This window comes from Magallana gigas, chromosome 4 (assembly GCF_963853765.1).
Source record: "Magallana gigas chromosome 4, xbMagGiga1.1, whole genome shotgun sequence".
Taxonomy (NCBI): Eukaryota; Metazoa; Mollusca; class Bivalvia; order Ostreida; family Ostreidae; genus Magallana; species Magallana gigas.
Window position 1 is genome coordinate 49963324 of NC_088856.1, and position 19340 is coordinate 49982663.

General features: G+C 31.3%; 1 protein-coding gene across 5 annotated transcripts in view; it reads right to left on the reverse strand.

The window, feature by feature from the left end:
* The window catches only part of LOC105340959 (uncharacterized), a 131425-nt gene extending 113612 nt beyond the window's left edge, over positions 1-17813 (reverse strand). The window contains exons 1-10 of one of the 5 annotated variants that reach the window (XM_066082743.1): positions 17696-17803; positions 15981-16032; positions 14855-14952; positions 11282-11470; positions 6592-6726; positions 2075-2206; positions 1838-1969; positions 1602-1733; positions 243-322; positions 13-102 (exon numbers count right to left, since the gene is read on the reverse strand). In XM_066082743.1, the coding sequence (XP_065938815.1) occupies positions 13-102; positions 243-322; positions 1602-1733; positions 1838-1969; positions 2075-2206; positions 6592-6726; positions 11282-11470; positions 14855-14952; positions 15981-16032; positions 17696-17720 (1065 nt within the window). In that variant the 5' untranslated portion in view covers positions 17721-17803. Of the gene's footprint in view, positions 1-12; positions 323-1601; positions 1734-1837; positions 1970-2074; positions 2207-6591; positions 6727-11281; positions 11471-14854; positions 14953-15980; positions 16033-17695 lie in introns of all 5 variants that reach the window. The other 4 variants (XM_066082746.1, XR_010713344.1, XM_066082745.1 and 1 more) reach the window with 4 other exon arrangements.
* Between the last annotated feature and the right edge of the window lie 1527 nt (positions 17814-19340).

Consider the following 19340-nt stretch of genomic DNA (forward strand, 5'->3'; position numbering starts at 1 on the left):
CTGTAGCGTTACCTGTTTAGTTTCTCTCAGTGGCGTTGCGTTGTCGTCAACTCCTTTTGTATCATACTGATGGTTTTCGAAACGTATTTCCGGCTCCTTTCTCTACAAAATAAAAAAAAATCTTAAATCCGTTTTATTATTCAAAAATAAAACAGTATCAACAAAATGTTTCATAAAAAATAGAAAATACAAATATAAAATCTTTTATAAATGAGGAATGCAGACACAGTCACAATAACTACACCCGCAAGAAGTCCGCCAATAATTGCCACAAACAGGGACTTTTTGTTGCCGTCTGCTCTATGTGCTTGGCGTTTAGTCACTGAAAGATATATATATGCCGTTAAAATGAAAATTTCAAAAGAAAACAACGTTTGCGGTTTTGTATCAGCTATAAAAGTTCCACCGTTTGGCAAATTATACAGTTTAAATCAAATGCATTCAACAGTATTCAATATAAATTCAAAACAACTTGGTCGGCCTGTAAACTCCAAATTTGAAATATTCATAAGCACGTGATGTGATATGTGATGCAAACTAGCAAAAAAAAAAAAGGAAAAAAAAAAAAAGAGTTTGACAGAGAACGTTGTAAAGTGAGAACCTATTTTTGAGACCAATTTGAGCAGTGGATACGTGTTTGAATTGAGTTAAATTTCATGTTTAACTATGAGCTTGCCGGCTTCTTGCTAGTCTCATAAAGGAAAAGAAGCTCATATGCAAGGTACGACATTTGTTGTCTGAATACGATAAAACTTGTATAGCAAACACCGGAATACTAAAAATCTATAATTTGTATATGTTTTGAGTCAAGGAACCACAGAAGGGGCTAGTCTGATATTCGTTCTATTTTATAATCATATATTGTAAAAGGTATGAAAATAATGGTCAATTACAAAATAGCTCTTACCGATTGTTACTTACACCGATTCCCAGCAATCCTCATAAAAAAGCAAATGACAATACCTTATAAACATACTTACCGTATTATGTCGTGCTGCATGCTGCATTCTGAATTACTATTCCCGCGCATGTGCACAAATTCATCTCAAACATCAATTGAGGATGAATATCCATAGGTAAATCGCCGTTATTTAATTATTAAATAATTGATAGTATCCCGTTAATACTCTTAAAAAACCGATTTAATATTTTTCTTTAGACTTCTTGTCGTTATATCTAGACATGCCAACAAAATTTTGGTCTTTAAATGAAAACATCCATTGATTTAGAAAGATGAAATCGATTACACTGTTTTTTCAGAATAAGTTAATTATGTGTTAAGGGTTAAACATTATGTTTTTTGTTAATTTTTATGGAACGACTATGCTGCTGCTGCTGCTGCTGCTGATGATGATGATGATGATGATGATGATGATGATGAAAAAATGTTGATTCAAGGCAACAAATTTAATTTTAAAAATTCAAACAATTTTAAATGTAAATACTAGAAAAGTTATTTAAATACCTACTGCAATATATATATATATATATATATATATATATATATATATATATATATATATATATATATATATATATATTTATATATAAGAACTCCTGAAAATCTGAATAACGATTTAAATATGAAAGTTAAACCATACTCGGTACACAGACTGAAGAATCTTTAGCAGAGTATCCTTTAATGCAAGAACATTTTCCTCCGACACAACTTGCATACGGATATCCCAAACATTGGCTTTCATAGGTGCATGACTTATTCAAAGGCAGGTCTCCTTTTATAAAAATAAAAAAAGAGAACAAAATTGTAATTCTTAGACTTCATGAAAGAACTCCTGAAGATTTGAATAATGATTAAAATATGTAAGTTAAACCATACTCGGTACACAGACTGAAGAATCTTTAGCAGAGTATCCTTTAATGCAAGAACATTTTCCTCCGACACAACTTGCATACGGATATCCCAAACATTGGCTATCATAGGTGCATGACTCGTTCAAAGGCAGGTCGCCTTTTATAAAAAAAAAAAAGAGAGAACAAAATTGTAATTCTTAGACTTCATGAAAGAACTCCTGAAGATTTGAATAATGATTAAAATATGTAAATTAAACCATACTCGGTACACAGACTGAAGAATCTTTAGCAGAGTATCCTTTAATGCAAGAACATTTTCCTCCGACACAACTTGCATACGGATATCCCAAACATTGGCTATCATAGGTGCATGACTCGTTCAAAGGCAGGTCGCCTTTTATGAAAAAAAAAGAGAGAACAAAATTGTAATTCTTAGACTTCAAACTTGGTATGAACAGAGTAAATAACTGAACACATGTACCTATTTGAAGATCTTCACAGTTATTCAAATTAGAGCTGAACACTGCTCGTAAATAGGCAGTGTCCGCCATATTTCTCTTTCACCACCATTGTCCCTACAACCCCTATATAAGCTTGAGACCTCTTAGCAGTTTAAAGTACATTGTATTTTGTTGTAGAGGCATCACCTGTGCGGACGTACATCTTGCCTCAACGTGTTACTCGGTCGCAATGAAATCATCAAGTTTTACGCACTTTTTTCAAGCCAGGTGAATACTAGCATCAATTAAACTGGTCAAAATATAATTTACAAACAGAATATACACATAAAATAAGAATAAAATGCATGAATTCCAAAGACCACGAAAGCAATTCTACACGTCAGCCACGAGTTTCGGGTGTGCAATTGGGTGTAACGAAATCGAATGGTTTATATACCAGGTATCTGTGTGACAGTGCCTATTTACGAGCGGTTTTCATCTTAAAGGGACTGCCCGAAAATACTACAAAGTTTCAGAGCTCAAAGCGAGACAGAATTTTACCAAGATCAATTGTGTGTGTAGCTATTTATATTTATTTTTAGTTTCAAAGTTTAACTGTCTGAAAATACTGATCATATTTTGCATTATTTTTTATGTTACCTTGATGACAGGTGTTTTTGATTGATACATATCCAACTTGACAAACACAAATACCACCACTACAGTTTTTGGAATTGTCGGTGCCGGTACATTGTGTATCGGATTCACACGGTTCATTCACTTTAAGGTTGAATAACACACCTGGAAAAAGTCAATCAAATTAACAGATAATTATTTGACTATGAAATATATTGTGATAAGGAAACTTTACATATGTCAATTAAGCGAAACATTTGCAGTTTGAGGATAAAAATTGAATATCTAAAATTCAATTCAGTAAGTAACAACAAAAACCTATGCGGGATTCGAACTCGTGATGTACTGATAACAATCCCGACATTTCAACCACTCGGCTATAGGGTAAGTTATATGTTACTGTTGATAAAATCCTTTCAATTAATAAAACAAAATGGTGTTTCGATCAGATGTCAGCCATTTTGTTATGATGTGTAACTCCACCTTAAAGCTTGCTAAACAATACAGTTTCAGTTACAAAATAAAAATAAAATCATTATAATTGTACAAAATGTACTTGAATCAAATAGCTTGGATAAAACAAATTCGCAACAGTCGGAGCGTTACATTGTATATCGAATTTATACCGTGACGGTTCTTCCAATTCATGGTTTGCTTGTTAAGGTCAAGATCTAGTAAATGAAAGGTGCCTACAGGTTTATAAGAATTAACATATATATTCTTTCAATGATGCCCCATAACAATAGCTTGTTTGATAGGGTGTACCTTAGTAGCTGAAAATTTTGGTAAACACAATGGAAAATCAATTTAAACTGTCATTTTTAATGAAATATGCAAAAAAAAAAAAGAAACAAATTTCGGAGTTTTGTCAATTTTTGACTAATGAAATATATATAGAATGACTACAGTCTCTCAAAAACTGAATTAAAACAGCTCTAGACCTCCTCTTTAAGATGATGTCAAATTAAATATAGGTATCGGGATTACTTTTTCCATGATTTAATATTGAATGTCAAGAAATTGTTTACTTTTCTACAGAATAAGATCAATTCTATGTAAAAATCAAAATTCAGTGGCCACGCATAGCCACGGATTTTTTTTCATACTTGACAATTTGATAGACTTTGGTGAGTAAAAATGCCTAACACCATTTCTTTGTTGCTATGTTGTCCCGTTGCCATGGTAACCGAGGGTAAAGATGTAAAAATGGCATTTTAAAGCTTATTTAAGATCATAATTGACAAATGTGCAAAAGTTGGAGGTTCCAGGGTAGAATACATTATTAAAAATAGTTGTCATTATTCAAAAGATAAAAAAAAAATCATGGAAAAACGCATATTTTTAGAGCTTTTCCATGGTTACTAAACAGAAATTTTAAAATAGTTTTTTCATTTAATTTGAATATTAAATAGTGCAAATCTTGGATTTTTTTTTGGAAAAAACACTATTATAATTGTGCAATTAAGAATTTAAATGTGAAAATTGAGAACTGTTGCTATGGTAAAAAGCTTAAAAAATAAGGAAAATTATAATATTTTTATGCATGTTTGAATGGATATTATTCACTAATAATGAATAAATATAAAAAATCAAATGGTGAGAAAAAAAGTGAAAAAAGTGAAAAATAAAGTATGTCCTTAACTTTAACGACGTTTGAAAAAATGGGAAATTTATTTAAAATAACTTTTTGACTTTTCAAAAAATAAGAATTTCTCTGTGGTTTTTACGCAACTTAATTTTCCATAACAACAACAGTTTTCTGTTGCATAACAAAGCTTTCGCGGTATAAAATGAAAATATATATATATTTTACAAGTTCCAACTAAATCAGTTGCAAAAAAAATTATAAAATTGCGAATTAATGCATATCAAAAACATCTTCAATTTCTCAATTTTTTCTTTTTTTTTTTGGCCTTGTTGCCATAGCAAGGGAAGTTAATTTTCATAATAAAATATATATAGCGTGGACATTGATTTGGATGTAAAGAATTAACATTTTCCCATTTCGGCTTAATAATAAACCGCAAAAAACTTATTTCAAAAATTTGTAACGGTTTCCATGGTGACATTTCAAAAATATTGGTTTCTCCATCAATTTTCTGATATACGTAAATAATTGAAAAAAGAACAAAGGCTGATTTACGTCTTTGATAGGTAAAATTAGTGGACAAAACCTTCTAATATGGCTTCAAAGTAGGTAAATTTTGCTATTTTTCCATCTTTAGCCTCGATTACTATGGCAACGGTTACCCCTAGCAACCAACCTTTAGTGGTTTTTTGCGTTTTACACCTACATATGTAGGTGTGTCAATGTATGAAATATAAGGAAAATTGGTGACTATGTGTGGCCAGGCCCTTTCATAAATCTTTGATTCTTACATAGAATTGATCTTAAAGCCGTAAAGAACGGGAAAAAAATTCTTCAAACCAATTATGACGTCATAATGGTTCTAGCACCAAAAATACACTCTGGATTCATATACTAGACCTTGACCTTAAGGTCTAATAGGTCTAGTATAGTAGTACATTAATATTTTACAGTGCCAAATAAGACTAATTGAATACAATTGTTTTTTAAAAAATTACATTTTTACAGAATTTAGTAGGGGACTATTTTTGTGGAGGAAGGTTTTCAAGAAGGAAATGAACAATTATCATAACTCAATAGTTTTAGAGTTCTGTAATATAAGCTTCCGAATTTTTTAGCGTAGACCAACCTTAAGCTTCTAGATAGTTTGTGTATTACGATATATTCATGATGTTCAAAAAAACATATTTAAACAATATTTTGATATTTCTATCGATAAATTTTGGCATATTCAGCTTATTTTTCATAGAAGTTAGGGAAAAATTAACTCCAGTTTTGGCCTCAAATTAGTTTATTTCATGCTATATCAGTCACCAATTTTTGAGATGTGACCCCTTCTTGCTTAGCCTTTAAATGAGACATTAAATGTAGATCTATTTTTATGCAAAGTTTTGGAAAGATGACATAACTATATTTTTTTTATTTCCGTTATATTTTGATTGCTCCAAAATTTTGTAACACATGTTGTTGTGTTCATTATGTACTGGCCTTTGAAGACACCAGTAAAGCAAGCATTTTTAAACTTTGAATTAGATTTTACTTTTATAGTGACTACATGTGTTCAACTTCATACTGTATAAAAATCATAGCTAAATGATGTTCAAACTATCAATATTTGTTTTACTTGTTTAAATTATCAATTTCCATGTCAAATTTTAGAAACTTTTTAAGGAAAATAATTATTTCTGTTTGTGGCCCTATATTTCCAAAAAATGGCATGTGAAACAAATAAAATTACTGGACATTTTAGGTCCCCATCTTTATATCAGCAGTAAAATAATTCTGTTTGTACCAATATTTAGGTAAGACTATCCAACTATAAAAATGCATGATTTTACTTTACGGAGCATTTTACATAGACCTACACAACTTTTACGTTACCAATATACTAGATATATACAATAGATAAAGAAGATTAAAGCTAGCATCAAGATTATGGGCAATATCAATCAAGCTTAATCTATGAAATGAGAGGTTCACATGTGTAAGTTATTAATTTTTATTATATCATTAACGGAAGAAGAATATACAAGTTGATTAATAAAAATTTGAACTTGTGAAATGTAAATTAAGACAAAAAATCAATTTATTACTTTCTGTTACTTATAATCTTACCTCTTTTACAATTATTTTCCACCATTGTATATCCTTGTTGACAATGACAGACACACACATTTTTAATACGGTCACACAGCCCATTACTATCCTCACAGGCCGAGCCAAAACCCCCTTCGTAAACTCCATACTCCCCTGTATATAATATCGTAAACTGCTAATATGTTTTAAATTCATTCCAAAAATAGGATTTCAATGAGATACTTTCAATACTGCTGAGTTAATTTTATATGTATTATAAACCTATTTGATGACTGTGAGGACGATAGCAACTTTTCATGTTTGCTGATGAGGGGGACGATAACACTGAAACTTTTTAACGCTTAGATTTTCACCCTTACTTTATTCCTTGTAATTTTATATATAAAATATACACAGAGGCAAAAAAAAGTTATATATAACGCGTTTATAAAATACAGGTAGACTCAATATCCGGAGGTAAGAGGCCCTTGGGCCACATTGCTCATCTGAACAACATTTCTCTTATCTTAAAGTGAAACTCCTCTAAAATATTTTTAAGAAACGCAGAACAATGCTCATATTTAACAAGATTTCGCAATCCTTAAAACAATATACACATGTATAAAAGATTCCAAGTTTTTCGCATCATGATCTACATTCATGTAAGATGCATCAACTAACCAATCTTATACCTTGGATATCAATACTTTGAACCCATCTCGGGGCACTGTATTGGTCAAGAGGTCATGGTTTTCAATTGATTATTTTTAATCTACATATATATAAAAACACTTTTTTCCGTTAATCTTCGAATTTCTCTTGGAGCCTCAATATTGGTTTTGGGATCTTCGGGTCATGGATTAAACAATTTAGAATCTACAGTATCTGAGGTATTAAAACGTAGTTTCACAAATTGTAGAATTAATAAAATCATTGATAAAAAGATTTTTTAACATAATCTCTATGTTTTTCTTTGATAAACTTTGAACCCCTCTGATGGCTGAAGTATTAGTCACGTAGTCACAAATTCGAAATAATTTTACTTTTGTCACACAGCCACAAATTAGAAACAATCTTTATTTTTTATACAATATACACAATCGAAAATGCTTGCATAGTAATATCACAAATTCTAGGATTGAAAAGACGAATATTTTCAAACACTTTCAATAAGCGGGTATGTTAAGGCTTCACGACTGATTTTACAGCAATGTGCAGAAAGTGACTTATCTGTACTTTATACAATGTGACGTCATAATTAATTTTGACTTCCCAATCTGCATTCCTGTCGATAGTTCTCAGGGAATGCATCCTAAATTGAATTATATCAAACCAGTAATAAAACGGCGTGTTTCTTTTTCACAGATGTAACCGTTATTGCTAGACGTACAGAATTCATTCATAATAAAATTCAGTATCAAATAATCGACAGTTTTAGAGCTTCGTTTTACTAAAGACTATTTATAAACTAGTGGTTTTGAGACGCTCCCTGCTACGTGTAAACAAATGAAGAAGAAATTTTAATAATGTAAAAACCAGCTTGGCGCGTGTAAAAGATCAACACAATTTTAAAGTACTTCACATAAAATTGGTTGAGAATATAAGTACCAATGTGAATAGTGCTTGGGAAACATACGGATTTACCCTAAATTTTGTATCGATTTTGATTAGCAAAAAGGTGGATTATTTTGATGATTTTGTGGAATGTTTCAACAATATCTTTAATAAACGAAATATCTATTTCAAGCCAAAGCAAGAACTTCAAAGAATATAATATAACAAAGGATTTTTCTTAAAAATATTAAAAACTTATAAAAATGTAGCATTGTCGTTCTTGAAAATTAATTTTAAAACATTTTCTTTTTATATTTAAATTGATTTAAATCCCTCTAGGGGTTCAAGGGGAGTCAGTCATGGTTGTATGGATTATGAATCCACACTTTATATACATGCTATGGTATTAATATTAGTATTTCTGGTGCAGTGGTTCTAGAAATGATTTTTTAACTGAATCGCCTTGAATTTTAATCATTTAATAATCCCTTCCTATAAGAATGCGTTGTACCAAGTTTGATAGAATTTACATTAGTGGTTAAAAACTGTAAAAGTAGAGCTAAAAAGTAGAAATCCTAATACATTCAATGGCAAGAGAGCATTTTCAAATATTTCGGAAAATCCGTCTTTTCTTTAGGATATGGGGGATGAGAAAGCTATGACAGAAACAATAAAAGTATATAAAATCTTTCAGGATATATTTTATGTGTGTATGATTTTTTAAATAAACCAAATCAAGGCGGCTGAAAAACATGTTTTATTTTAAACAACCTCCCATCCCTCTCCCCTGTGGCAGACAGAAACTCTCCATATGAATATTCAATCATCATTAGCAAAAATCACTATCTGGCATTTATACCAAAAAAGTTTTACATGTATTATTGATGTTAGTTGGCCAATTATTACTTTACTATTTAAAAGACTTTTTGTTTATTTAGAGAGCTCAAAAACATTTTTCTTTGCTTTCGAATGATAAAAATACTTGCATAACTCTTTTGATCAAAGAATTTCTTTATAATTACATTATATTCAATGAATAATTGCTAAATATCAACAAGCAACGGGAGATAACTCCATTATTGATAAGCAAAGGGAAGATGACTCATTTATTCCCCACCTTTAAACTCTTTCAAAATGCTTTCACAACCTCTTAACTTGAATAGACAGCTCATTTCTTACTCTTATTTATATTTGACAATTTATTGATTTCTTTCATTGATATTCCTGAGCAGAATAAAATAATAAGACAAAAATATACCCCCTCCCAGGTATAATCCTTGCCTTACATGTAGGTGACATGAAATATTACTCAATGTTTTTTTTTTTATATATGGAGTCAATTTTTATTCTGTGTCAGTTGACGTTAATAAACAATATATATTATTAGTAAATTACCATTTTGGCCACACCCTGCATTAAGAACCCCTACCCTATACACTGTATGAGTGTTTTGGCACCACCTTAGATTCAAATCCCTACATTGGGAGATATGGACTATAAAACTTAGATATATGGCTTTATTTTCTTTCTTAATATGCAGACAATTTTTATTCAATAGCAGCTGAAGTGAAGAAGACAAACATTAAATGCATTGACACTTTATGATCATTTTGTCCTCATCCTAGAGTCAGAACCCTTACCTCAAGGTACATGACATTTAAAGTTTTGGTAGATAGCTTCCTTGTCTACAAAATCATAAATTCAGTTTTTCTTACAGGTCTGTAGGAGTAGAGAAGATAATTTTTAAACATTGGATTATTAACACTAAACATCCATTTTGGTCCTTCCAAGAGTCAAAACCCATACTCCTTGGGACATTAAATGTAAAATTCTAGTAAAGGACTCCCTGGTATACATAATTATGAAGTCAATTTTTCTTACAGATGTGTGGTAGTAGAAAAGAAGATTTTTAAACGTTATATGCATTAAAACCATAATGGCTCCCCCCTAGTTCCTGAACCCTTAACCCAGGGGCCATGAATTTCACAATTTAGATAAAGGAGTTAATGAACATTATAACAATGCATTCATTTTTTGCCCACATGTGTGGAAGTGAGAAGATTTTCTTAAGATTTAATACATTTTCACTATATGACTATATTTGCCCCACACTAGGGCATAAACCCATGTCCAGGGGTCATGCATTTCATAAGAAAGGCATAAGACTTCATGGGCATCATACACTGTAACTATGCATTTAGTTTTAAAAAATAGATATACGAGTAAAGAACAAGACTTTCAAAGATTTAAAACATTTTAACCATATGGCCATAATGGCCTGAACTCCTGACACAGGGGTCATGAATTGCACAATTTTAGTAGAGGGCTTCATGGGTATCCTAACCATGTATTTTTAACAGATAGATAGATAGATAGATAGATAGATAGATAGATAGATAGATAGATAGATAGATAGATTTACAATTTTTGTAGAGGGCTTCATGGACATAACAATGCAATCAGTTTTTTCCTTTCATGCATGGAAGTAGAGAAGATTTTTGAAATTTTGACTTTTTTGCATATTTTGTCCCGCCTGTAGCGCACCGGTAGGTGGTAGAGCAAGTAATTTCACAATTTAGATTCTTCTTTCCATAGACATGATCCACGCCAAAAATGGAGAAGTTATAAATGTAAAATTGTTCACGCGTGACGCACGACGACGGACGAACACAGACAGCAAAGGGTAACCTGAGTTTACTAAAACTCTTGCTGACGACCGGGGAGCTACAGTGTGAAACAGTTGCTATCTATTTACGGCCTACAAAATTTTGCGCTGGTTTTGGATTAATTAATGTTATATCCTGCATATTTTCTGCACGAATAGTCGATTGAAAAAACTGATATTTTGCAACAGAAATCGACTTTCAAACAACCATTAACAATAATTATTACAAATACTACAGCACATACGCTAGTGGTTTCGAAATAGTCTGTACTATGTTGTGTGTGACTGACCACTCAATTGGGTGTGAAACGTAAAAGTTGCAAACTGTATCAATATTATCCCTTTATCATGCAGTAGATTTTACTTGTTCCTTTTGTAAAGTATGTTTCAATGCTATTTATAGACTGAGAATGGTATTTTTAAATGCATAATTATAAAAAGCTGATTATAAACACATGTATACATGTACATGTATGTGACAATAAGGTTTTGTGTAATGTAAAACCTTACCTTCATTCCAAGATGAGCAGTTGATATATAATTCCCGAAATGCCTGATTTGGACTTCGATTTGCACAAGCATCTACCACTCTATTGTTGCTGACATTATTAAATAAAAGTTTAATTTTCAAATCACGTGCTCCATTAGATTTCAAATTTGACATCGTGAATTTGCACATTTTGGGACAGGTTGTATTTGCTGTAAAAGGAATAGAAAAGTTCATTTTTAGGTTAAAGTTTATTCCATACAAATCATACACATTTATTTAATTATCTTTGGATAACAGAGGGCATATAGGTTATTTGGAATAATCGTGCAACTAAATCCAGGTGTAACTCAACTGGACGCTCGGTTAAAATATATGTTAAATACGATGCAATACAGGTATAATTAATACCGATAATATCACTGCATATAAAAAAAAAACATAGGTAATCACAGATTACAAAGCTCACCGAGACGAGACATCACCCTTATGAGACTTCACCTTTATGAGACCACCTTTATCATATTAAATGAAAATCATACTTTATGATCTTGGATATTCATGGATTCTGTTTTGACACAATATCGTATATCATCTGTTAAAAAATTGTATGATAATCATATGTTCATATGTTAATCAATACAATAATATAAGATTAAATATTGCATCCTATCATATTTACAACATATATCATATAAAACAATAAAATACCATAATAAACAATGATAAGATATGATATTGTAACGTATGATATGACATTGTATTGTGTTATACATAATTGTATTTGATCACATAATACAATATCATAAAATATAAAACAATATAGTATTATATTACAATATCATATTACATAATACATCATAACATTGAAACATATATTATATTGTATAATAAAGTATGCTATTGTATGATACTGTATCATTTTTGAAACATGATATGATATTGTATCATATGATACAATATAATTTGATACAACATTGTATCAAATGATACAATATTATGTGATAAAGTAAAATATATAATACAACATTATATTATACAAATTGTATCATATGATACCATAATATATTTTACAATATCATACAATACAATTTGATGTGATAATATATCATATCATAAACCAATATCATATTATACAATATTGTATGATACGATATTATATAAAATTACAGTATAATATTATACAATTTCATGTGATATAATTCTATATTACAGAAACTAATATCATATTATACAATATCGTATGATACAATATTATAGAATATACAATATTGTATCATAGGATACAATATTATATTTTGCAATATCTTATGTAATAGTATCATGTAATAAAATAATGAATGAATAATACAATATATTGTTATAATTTCATGTTAAATACTGAAATCTGATTGGTTAAGACGCAGTTCATAATCCTTTCTATTACCCTCAGCGTTAGCAACGAATTAAGCAACGGGTAACATCAAAAATTGTTACATTCGCGAAAATTATGCGCGTACGGTTCGCTGTAGAATTCACTTTATTCCTATATAAAAGAAGTGAAATTTTCTTAAAAATTAAGGCATTCAGTATAACAAAATAAATAGTGCCTGTTTGGGAGGATAACAGTTGAAATTGACACCCCTCAAAAACCATTGTCAAACTCCGCTTCGCGTCGGTTGACAATGGTTTTCTAAGGGGTGTCAATTTCAACTGTTACCCTCCTAAACAGGCACTATTTATATAATATTATACAATATTGTATCATAATATACAATACTATACAAAACGATATCATGTTACAATATGATAACATAAAATAACCAAAAAATTTATACAATAGCATATCGTATCATATAACTTTTTATAATATTACATATGATATTATATTGTATCATATTAAACAATATTGTTTCAAACCATACAATACTACATCATAGGAATCATGTTATAACATTCATCAACAAACACATCTATCTATCGAGCAGGTTTGAGTGAGGTAGGAGATTTCTTTAGCATCCTTGATAATGGAGATCAGGCTCTGAATCTTGACCTCTGCGTTTCATTAATAACATAGTTAAATCAACTCTGCAAGCTATCATCTATAAAACATGTGACCTGTTCCAAAAAAACTAAACCTCATCCAAAACCTATGGCTCAGATTCAGCATTCAAGCCTGTCAGGTGCTTCAGTATACATAAGACGCATCTCCATGCAAGTTTGGTGAAGTTCAGACCAGTAATAACTAAGATATCATCATCAGAGGGCACTAGCAATTAAAACCTTAACCTGCTCCAGCATCCGCAACCTATGGCTCCGATTCAACATCCATGCCTGTCAGTTGCATCTGTATCATAAGACACACCATCCATTCAGGTTTGGTGAAGTTAGGACCTGTAATAACTAAGATATATTTTTTAGCATCTTTGATAATGAAGATCAAGCTCTGCATCTGAAGCTTCCTCTGGGATTCATTCATATTACAGTTAAATCAACTATGCAAGTTTGAAATAGTACTATTATCTATTAAACATGTAACCTGTTCCAAAAAACTTAACCATATCCATCATCTGAAACCTATGGCTCAGACTCAGCATTCAAGCCCGTCAGGTGCATCAGTATCATAAGACGTACCATCCATGGAAGTCTGGGTAGTTAGGACAAGCAATAACTAAGATATAATCATCAGAGGGCACCTGTTTCAAAAACGTTAACCATCTCTAAAAACCTTAACCTCCTCCAGCATCCGAAACCTATGGCTCAGATTCAGCATTCAATCCTGTCTGGTGCATCAGTATCATAAGACGCAACATCCATGGAAGTCTGGTGAAGTAAGGACAAGTAGTAACTAAGATATAATCATCAGAGGGCACCTGCAACAACAACTTTAACCAGCTCTAAAAACCTTAACCTCCTTCAGCATCTGTAACCTATAGCTCAGATTCAGCATCCAAGCCTGCCTGTTGCATCAGTATCATAAGACACACCATCCATGCAAGTTTGGTGAAGTACGGACCAGCAGTTGCTAAGATATTGCTATCAAAGGGCACCTGCAACAAAAACTTTAACCTGGTCCAACAACCTTAACCTCCTCCAGCATCTGACATTTAGGACTCAGATTCAGCATCCAAGTCTTTCAAGTCCATAAGTAGGTCCAGATGCATCATCCATGCAAGTTTGGTGAAGATAGGACAAGTAATAGCTTAGCTACAGGACCTGCAACAAACACTTTAACCAGGTCCGGACGCCGACGCCGTCGCCGAGGGTATAGCATAAGCTCCCCCTGACTTCGTCTCGGTAAGCTAAAAATAAATCATTTATTTTATACGTATAGTTTGATTTCTGTGAAATTCGTTACAAGATATGTATTTACAAAACCCATTTAGTACAGATATGGGTATAGGAAAATCATGGGTATTTTTTGTAAAGTGCTGTCGAGTCCCAAAAAGAAAGAAAACTAACAACATGCATATGACAAAAGTGCTGTGGAATTTGACGTTACTTTGAATTAAAAATCAGCAATTCAAGTAAAGTTTTTTGACAATGAAACACACATAAGATTACACGAATAAAAAGCTTGCCTCTTACCTCTTCGTAAAAATAATATTAAAATTTACCGTTTTGCAAGAAATTCCTAATCTCTCTCTCTTTGAATTTACACCTGTAATCTGCATCCAAGTTCCACAATTTTGAAACCGACTCGAGACACATATTTCTGGCAAAAAAAAATGTACACGTAACAAAATATTTTCCTTTCTTATCGATTCATTTCATTGAATCATCTCTCTATGCCATTTAAATTGATAGGATCAGAGAGATACTTTAAGAAGTACAAAATGAAAAGTAATTAACATGTTTGCGTTAGAAACGATCTCAAATCACGCTAATGACAAAGTATTGATGTTATCTAGTTAGGGGTGACAAAACACTGATCAAATGACTATCATTTCAATGATGCTTAAGCATTGGATGCATATTTTTGGATGTCGTCGGTCCTATGACACACCGGTGCGGTGCAGACAAATTGAATACCGCGCGTTAGGGCGGTATGATAATTTTTCTGCACCCAATTTGTGTGTCATAGGACCGACGATATCCAAAAATAAGCCTTCATTGCTTACATTCGTATTCATACTGATGTATTTTTGAATGAAATATATGTGTATCGTCGCTGTAAAATCATTATATACGCTCTCAGTCAGGGATATAAAACATACATGGAACAGCCATATTAACAGGTTTTTAGTGCGCTTCCGAAGCTTAAAAAATATACTGCCATGAAATATGACTATGTTGACCCCGCCCTAGAGTCAAACCCCAACCACGAGTACATGAAATTAACAATTTGGTAGAGAGCTTCCTGGTCTTCATAATTCTGAATTCGGGTTTTCTTTCAGACCTGTTGGTGTAGAGGAGACGATCTTTGAAAAATGCATGGTCAAGCTTTGTCCATTTTTGCCCTGCATTCAGGGACAAAGGTTATGACATTTACAATATATGTCCCACGTACGCCAAAATGGATCATACTTAATTTGGAAAGAATTGGCCCTGTTTTTAAAAAGAAGATAAACATTAATTGTTAACACAGGACGCACGACGACGGACGACGACGGACGAAAACAAATTGCAAAAGGCCACATAAGTGAATCTGGTGTCCTAAAACATCTCACTTTTATGTCTCATTTTGAACCAACCACATCCAAACAGATGATAATATGAGAAATGTTTACTCTACATACTCACCGATATTCGATATTTTGAGCGTTTGAATTACAAACCAAAATCGCAAATGTGTCTACAATGTTAAACAAATTCCTTGATGAATTAGAATATTAATAATTGTGAATTGTAAACCATTGATATAATACCATAAGAATGATAAATGAGAGTATAGAAGAAGACATCAGAGAGTAAAAACAATCAAATTGTTTTAAGCAATCGGCATATTTTTTAGATTTACAATGAATTTAACTATAGAAAATTTGTGTTTCGAAAGATGTTTTGTCAATTGAGTCCGAAAGTATCTGCCAAGAAATTGAGTAATGTGCATGATATTACATTCTTAAAAAAAATAATAATTCATATATTATAATTATTACAATCACTTATATTGCCTATAAAAAGAAATTAAACATTTTATTTCAATTAAACGTTTTTAGGTTAGTTATAATGTTTTAAGTGTCAAAGAAACAAATGACAAATAATTTACTACTCTGAAAGAAATATCTATCTATCGATCGCTCGTTCGTTTGTAAAGTATGTTTCAAGTAACCCGCATTTATATATGATGGATTTATATGCAAAAAACTGTTAAATCAGCTGCCTTCATTATCATCAGTTTTTATCATTTACATGTACCTTTATAATTGTTTTTTTTTTGCTAAATTTTCAAAGAATTAATATAACCGCTCAGAATTTTCTTAATATTGTGCACTGTTATACAGATTGCTTATATGAAAGAGACGGTACAGCTGAAAACACATGTGTGAATAACTTCAGATTTAACTATTGTATTGTTAAGAAATAAGAAATAACGTTGATTGTAACAGTTGAAATACATAAAATTCCCTTTCACATACCTAATTAGTGTAATTATGAGCTTCCGGAAATTTAAGGGTCGTACAAACCGGAAAAAATCTTATATCGTAAATTGTACCATGTGGATTTTGATTAACAGTAATTGACACGTGCTGAAAACTACAAGATATTCACCTGAGTACGGTCGTCAGGGTAAACGAGGTAAGTGGGACTCTAAACGGAACACTTCATCATCACATCACATAAATGTCAAATAACCACTAAAGATCCCTTACTTACAAAAATGAATTTAGGTTGTAGCAACTCTTATGATAAACACACAAAATACATGCTTACAAAATAATAATTGTGGTTATTTAAATTTGATAATGTTTTTCCTATACCGTTTAATACAATTTACGTTAAACAAGTCATATTTTTCTATGTGTATTCCTTAGTATGGAATCGCTATCACGTCTGCCAAATGGATTAGAAAAAAAATCAGGCAAATTAAGATTTAATCAGATTTAGTTGTTAACTATAATATGATGACTAAGTACCTTTTAGATGAAATAAAGAACAATTGATTCTATTTTGATATTTTAAAAAAAATTTAATATATTTGCTTTACTATAAAAAAAATTACAAAAAAAACTAGTAATCAATTCATCACGTGCACAAAAAATCCTTCAAAGAAAGATTTATTCGGTCAACTCCACCCTTGTAAAGGAGAAACATTTATAAACGAAATCGTTAAAGAGTTAGGTTCAAAAAGTGCTGTGTGTGCGCGCCAAGCGTGTGTGTGTTTGTGTATGTGCCCACGAGAGAGAGAGAGAGAGAGAGAGAGAGAGAGAGAGAGAGAGAGAGAGAGAGAGAGAGAGAGAGAGAGATGGAGAGACAGAGATGGAGAGAGACTGAGAGAGAAAAGGACGTTTACTTACATATGTAAACATGAGATATCGCCATGATGTAATGAATCTTAAATTCAAATGACTGTGCTTTTTTTACTTCCTTCTTTATTCCTAAATGAGCACATCAACAAAAATACACTTTGTTAAGACATCTACAGTAAAACACGGTTATAGCGAACACGCTTATAATGAATTGACGCTTACAGCGAAGTGATTTTCATTCCCCGTGACTATATTACATGATGTAAACTTGACAGATATAACGAATTACGCTTATAACGAAGCAAAATCGCCCGTCCCTGGCGCTTCGTTATAACCGTGTTTTACTGTATACACTTTTTGTATTTGAACCCTGTTAACAGAACAATCGGCCAGTGAAAATTCATTTATAAGGCAAACATTGTTTTATTTCTTGTATTTTTACTTTTAAGGAAGCACCCCCCCCCAAAAAAAAATCATGCCTGTTTTCTATATCCTTAAAACAAATTAATTTCGGAAAAATGATATTAAACGTCATCCGAATCGTCGAAATGCCAAACAACGGTTAATATATTTTAATTGAAAAATGCTTTTGAGTTATTGCCTCTAATTGATTAAACTGTTTATTATAGGTATGTTTAAGGGTGTGGATTTATAAACATACAAAACTACCAAATCAACATGCACTTGAATTCAACTATCAAGACAGTTTACCATTCAATGGATAATTAATATTATGATCAGATATCTTCGGTATACTAGACTAACAATGATTTTAAATGTTTACATGACTAAACAAAATTAAAAATGTTCTACATTTCATATTTCTTAAATTAAGCTGGTTTATTACTTAACAAATTTATTTATTTATTCTTCTACATAATGAAATAACCGAACACGTCGCACACTTACAACAGACCACCAAATAATGTATAAACTGTGTTTTGTATACACACTATAGTACTGTAGTTATAATGAAGATTTGAGTGTTTAGAAGGGCGATGTATACACAATGTATCTACACAGACGACACATACTTAATAACTTCCTCAATGGAGTCGACATCCTTCCAGAACAAGAACAAGGACAGTTTATCACGAGTCTTGTTATCTGTTGTACCCAGGCACACTGGTTTCCTCCGTTTCTAAAATTATGTTTCATTAATGTGGCTCTATACAACCAATTTATTCTAATTTTTAATAGAAGACCACCAAACATATACTTATCAAATATCAAAATAATATTAGTGATACTATAGGTATTTTAAAATAACTTTTTGATGTTTTTAGTTTTTTTGTAAAATAGTTTTTAAAAAGTTAACTATTTACGAATTGAAAACAAAATTGTCAAATGATTGATATTTCCTTCTGACACTTAGAAAAATATAACACTTCGTAACATTCAAAAATTTTATTATTGCAGATTTTTTTTTTACTGTTTCCCCACAGCATATAATTTTATATAGATCAACTTACTCTGTTGACAAATCATCTGAAAATGTTGCTTGATGTTATAAGTAAATGTATATATTTTAATAAATGTGACACAAAAAATAAATGAAAATGAATACAAATAAACACCCCAAATAAATATTAAAATTCTATTTGGTATGAAAATGCCTCAGGTAAGAGTTTTTGATCGTAAGTCCCAGTGTGGCTTTTCAATTTCTGAGTTGAAGAACATTTCTTAAATATTG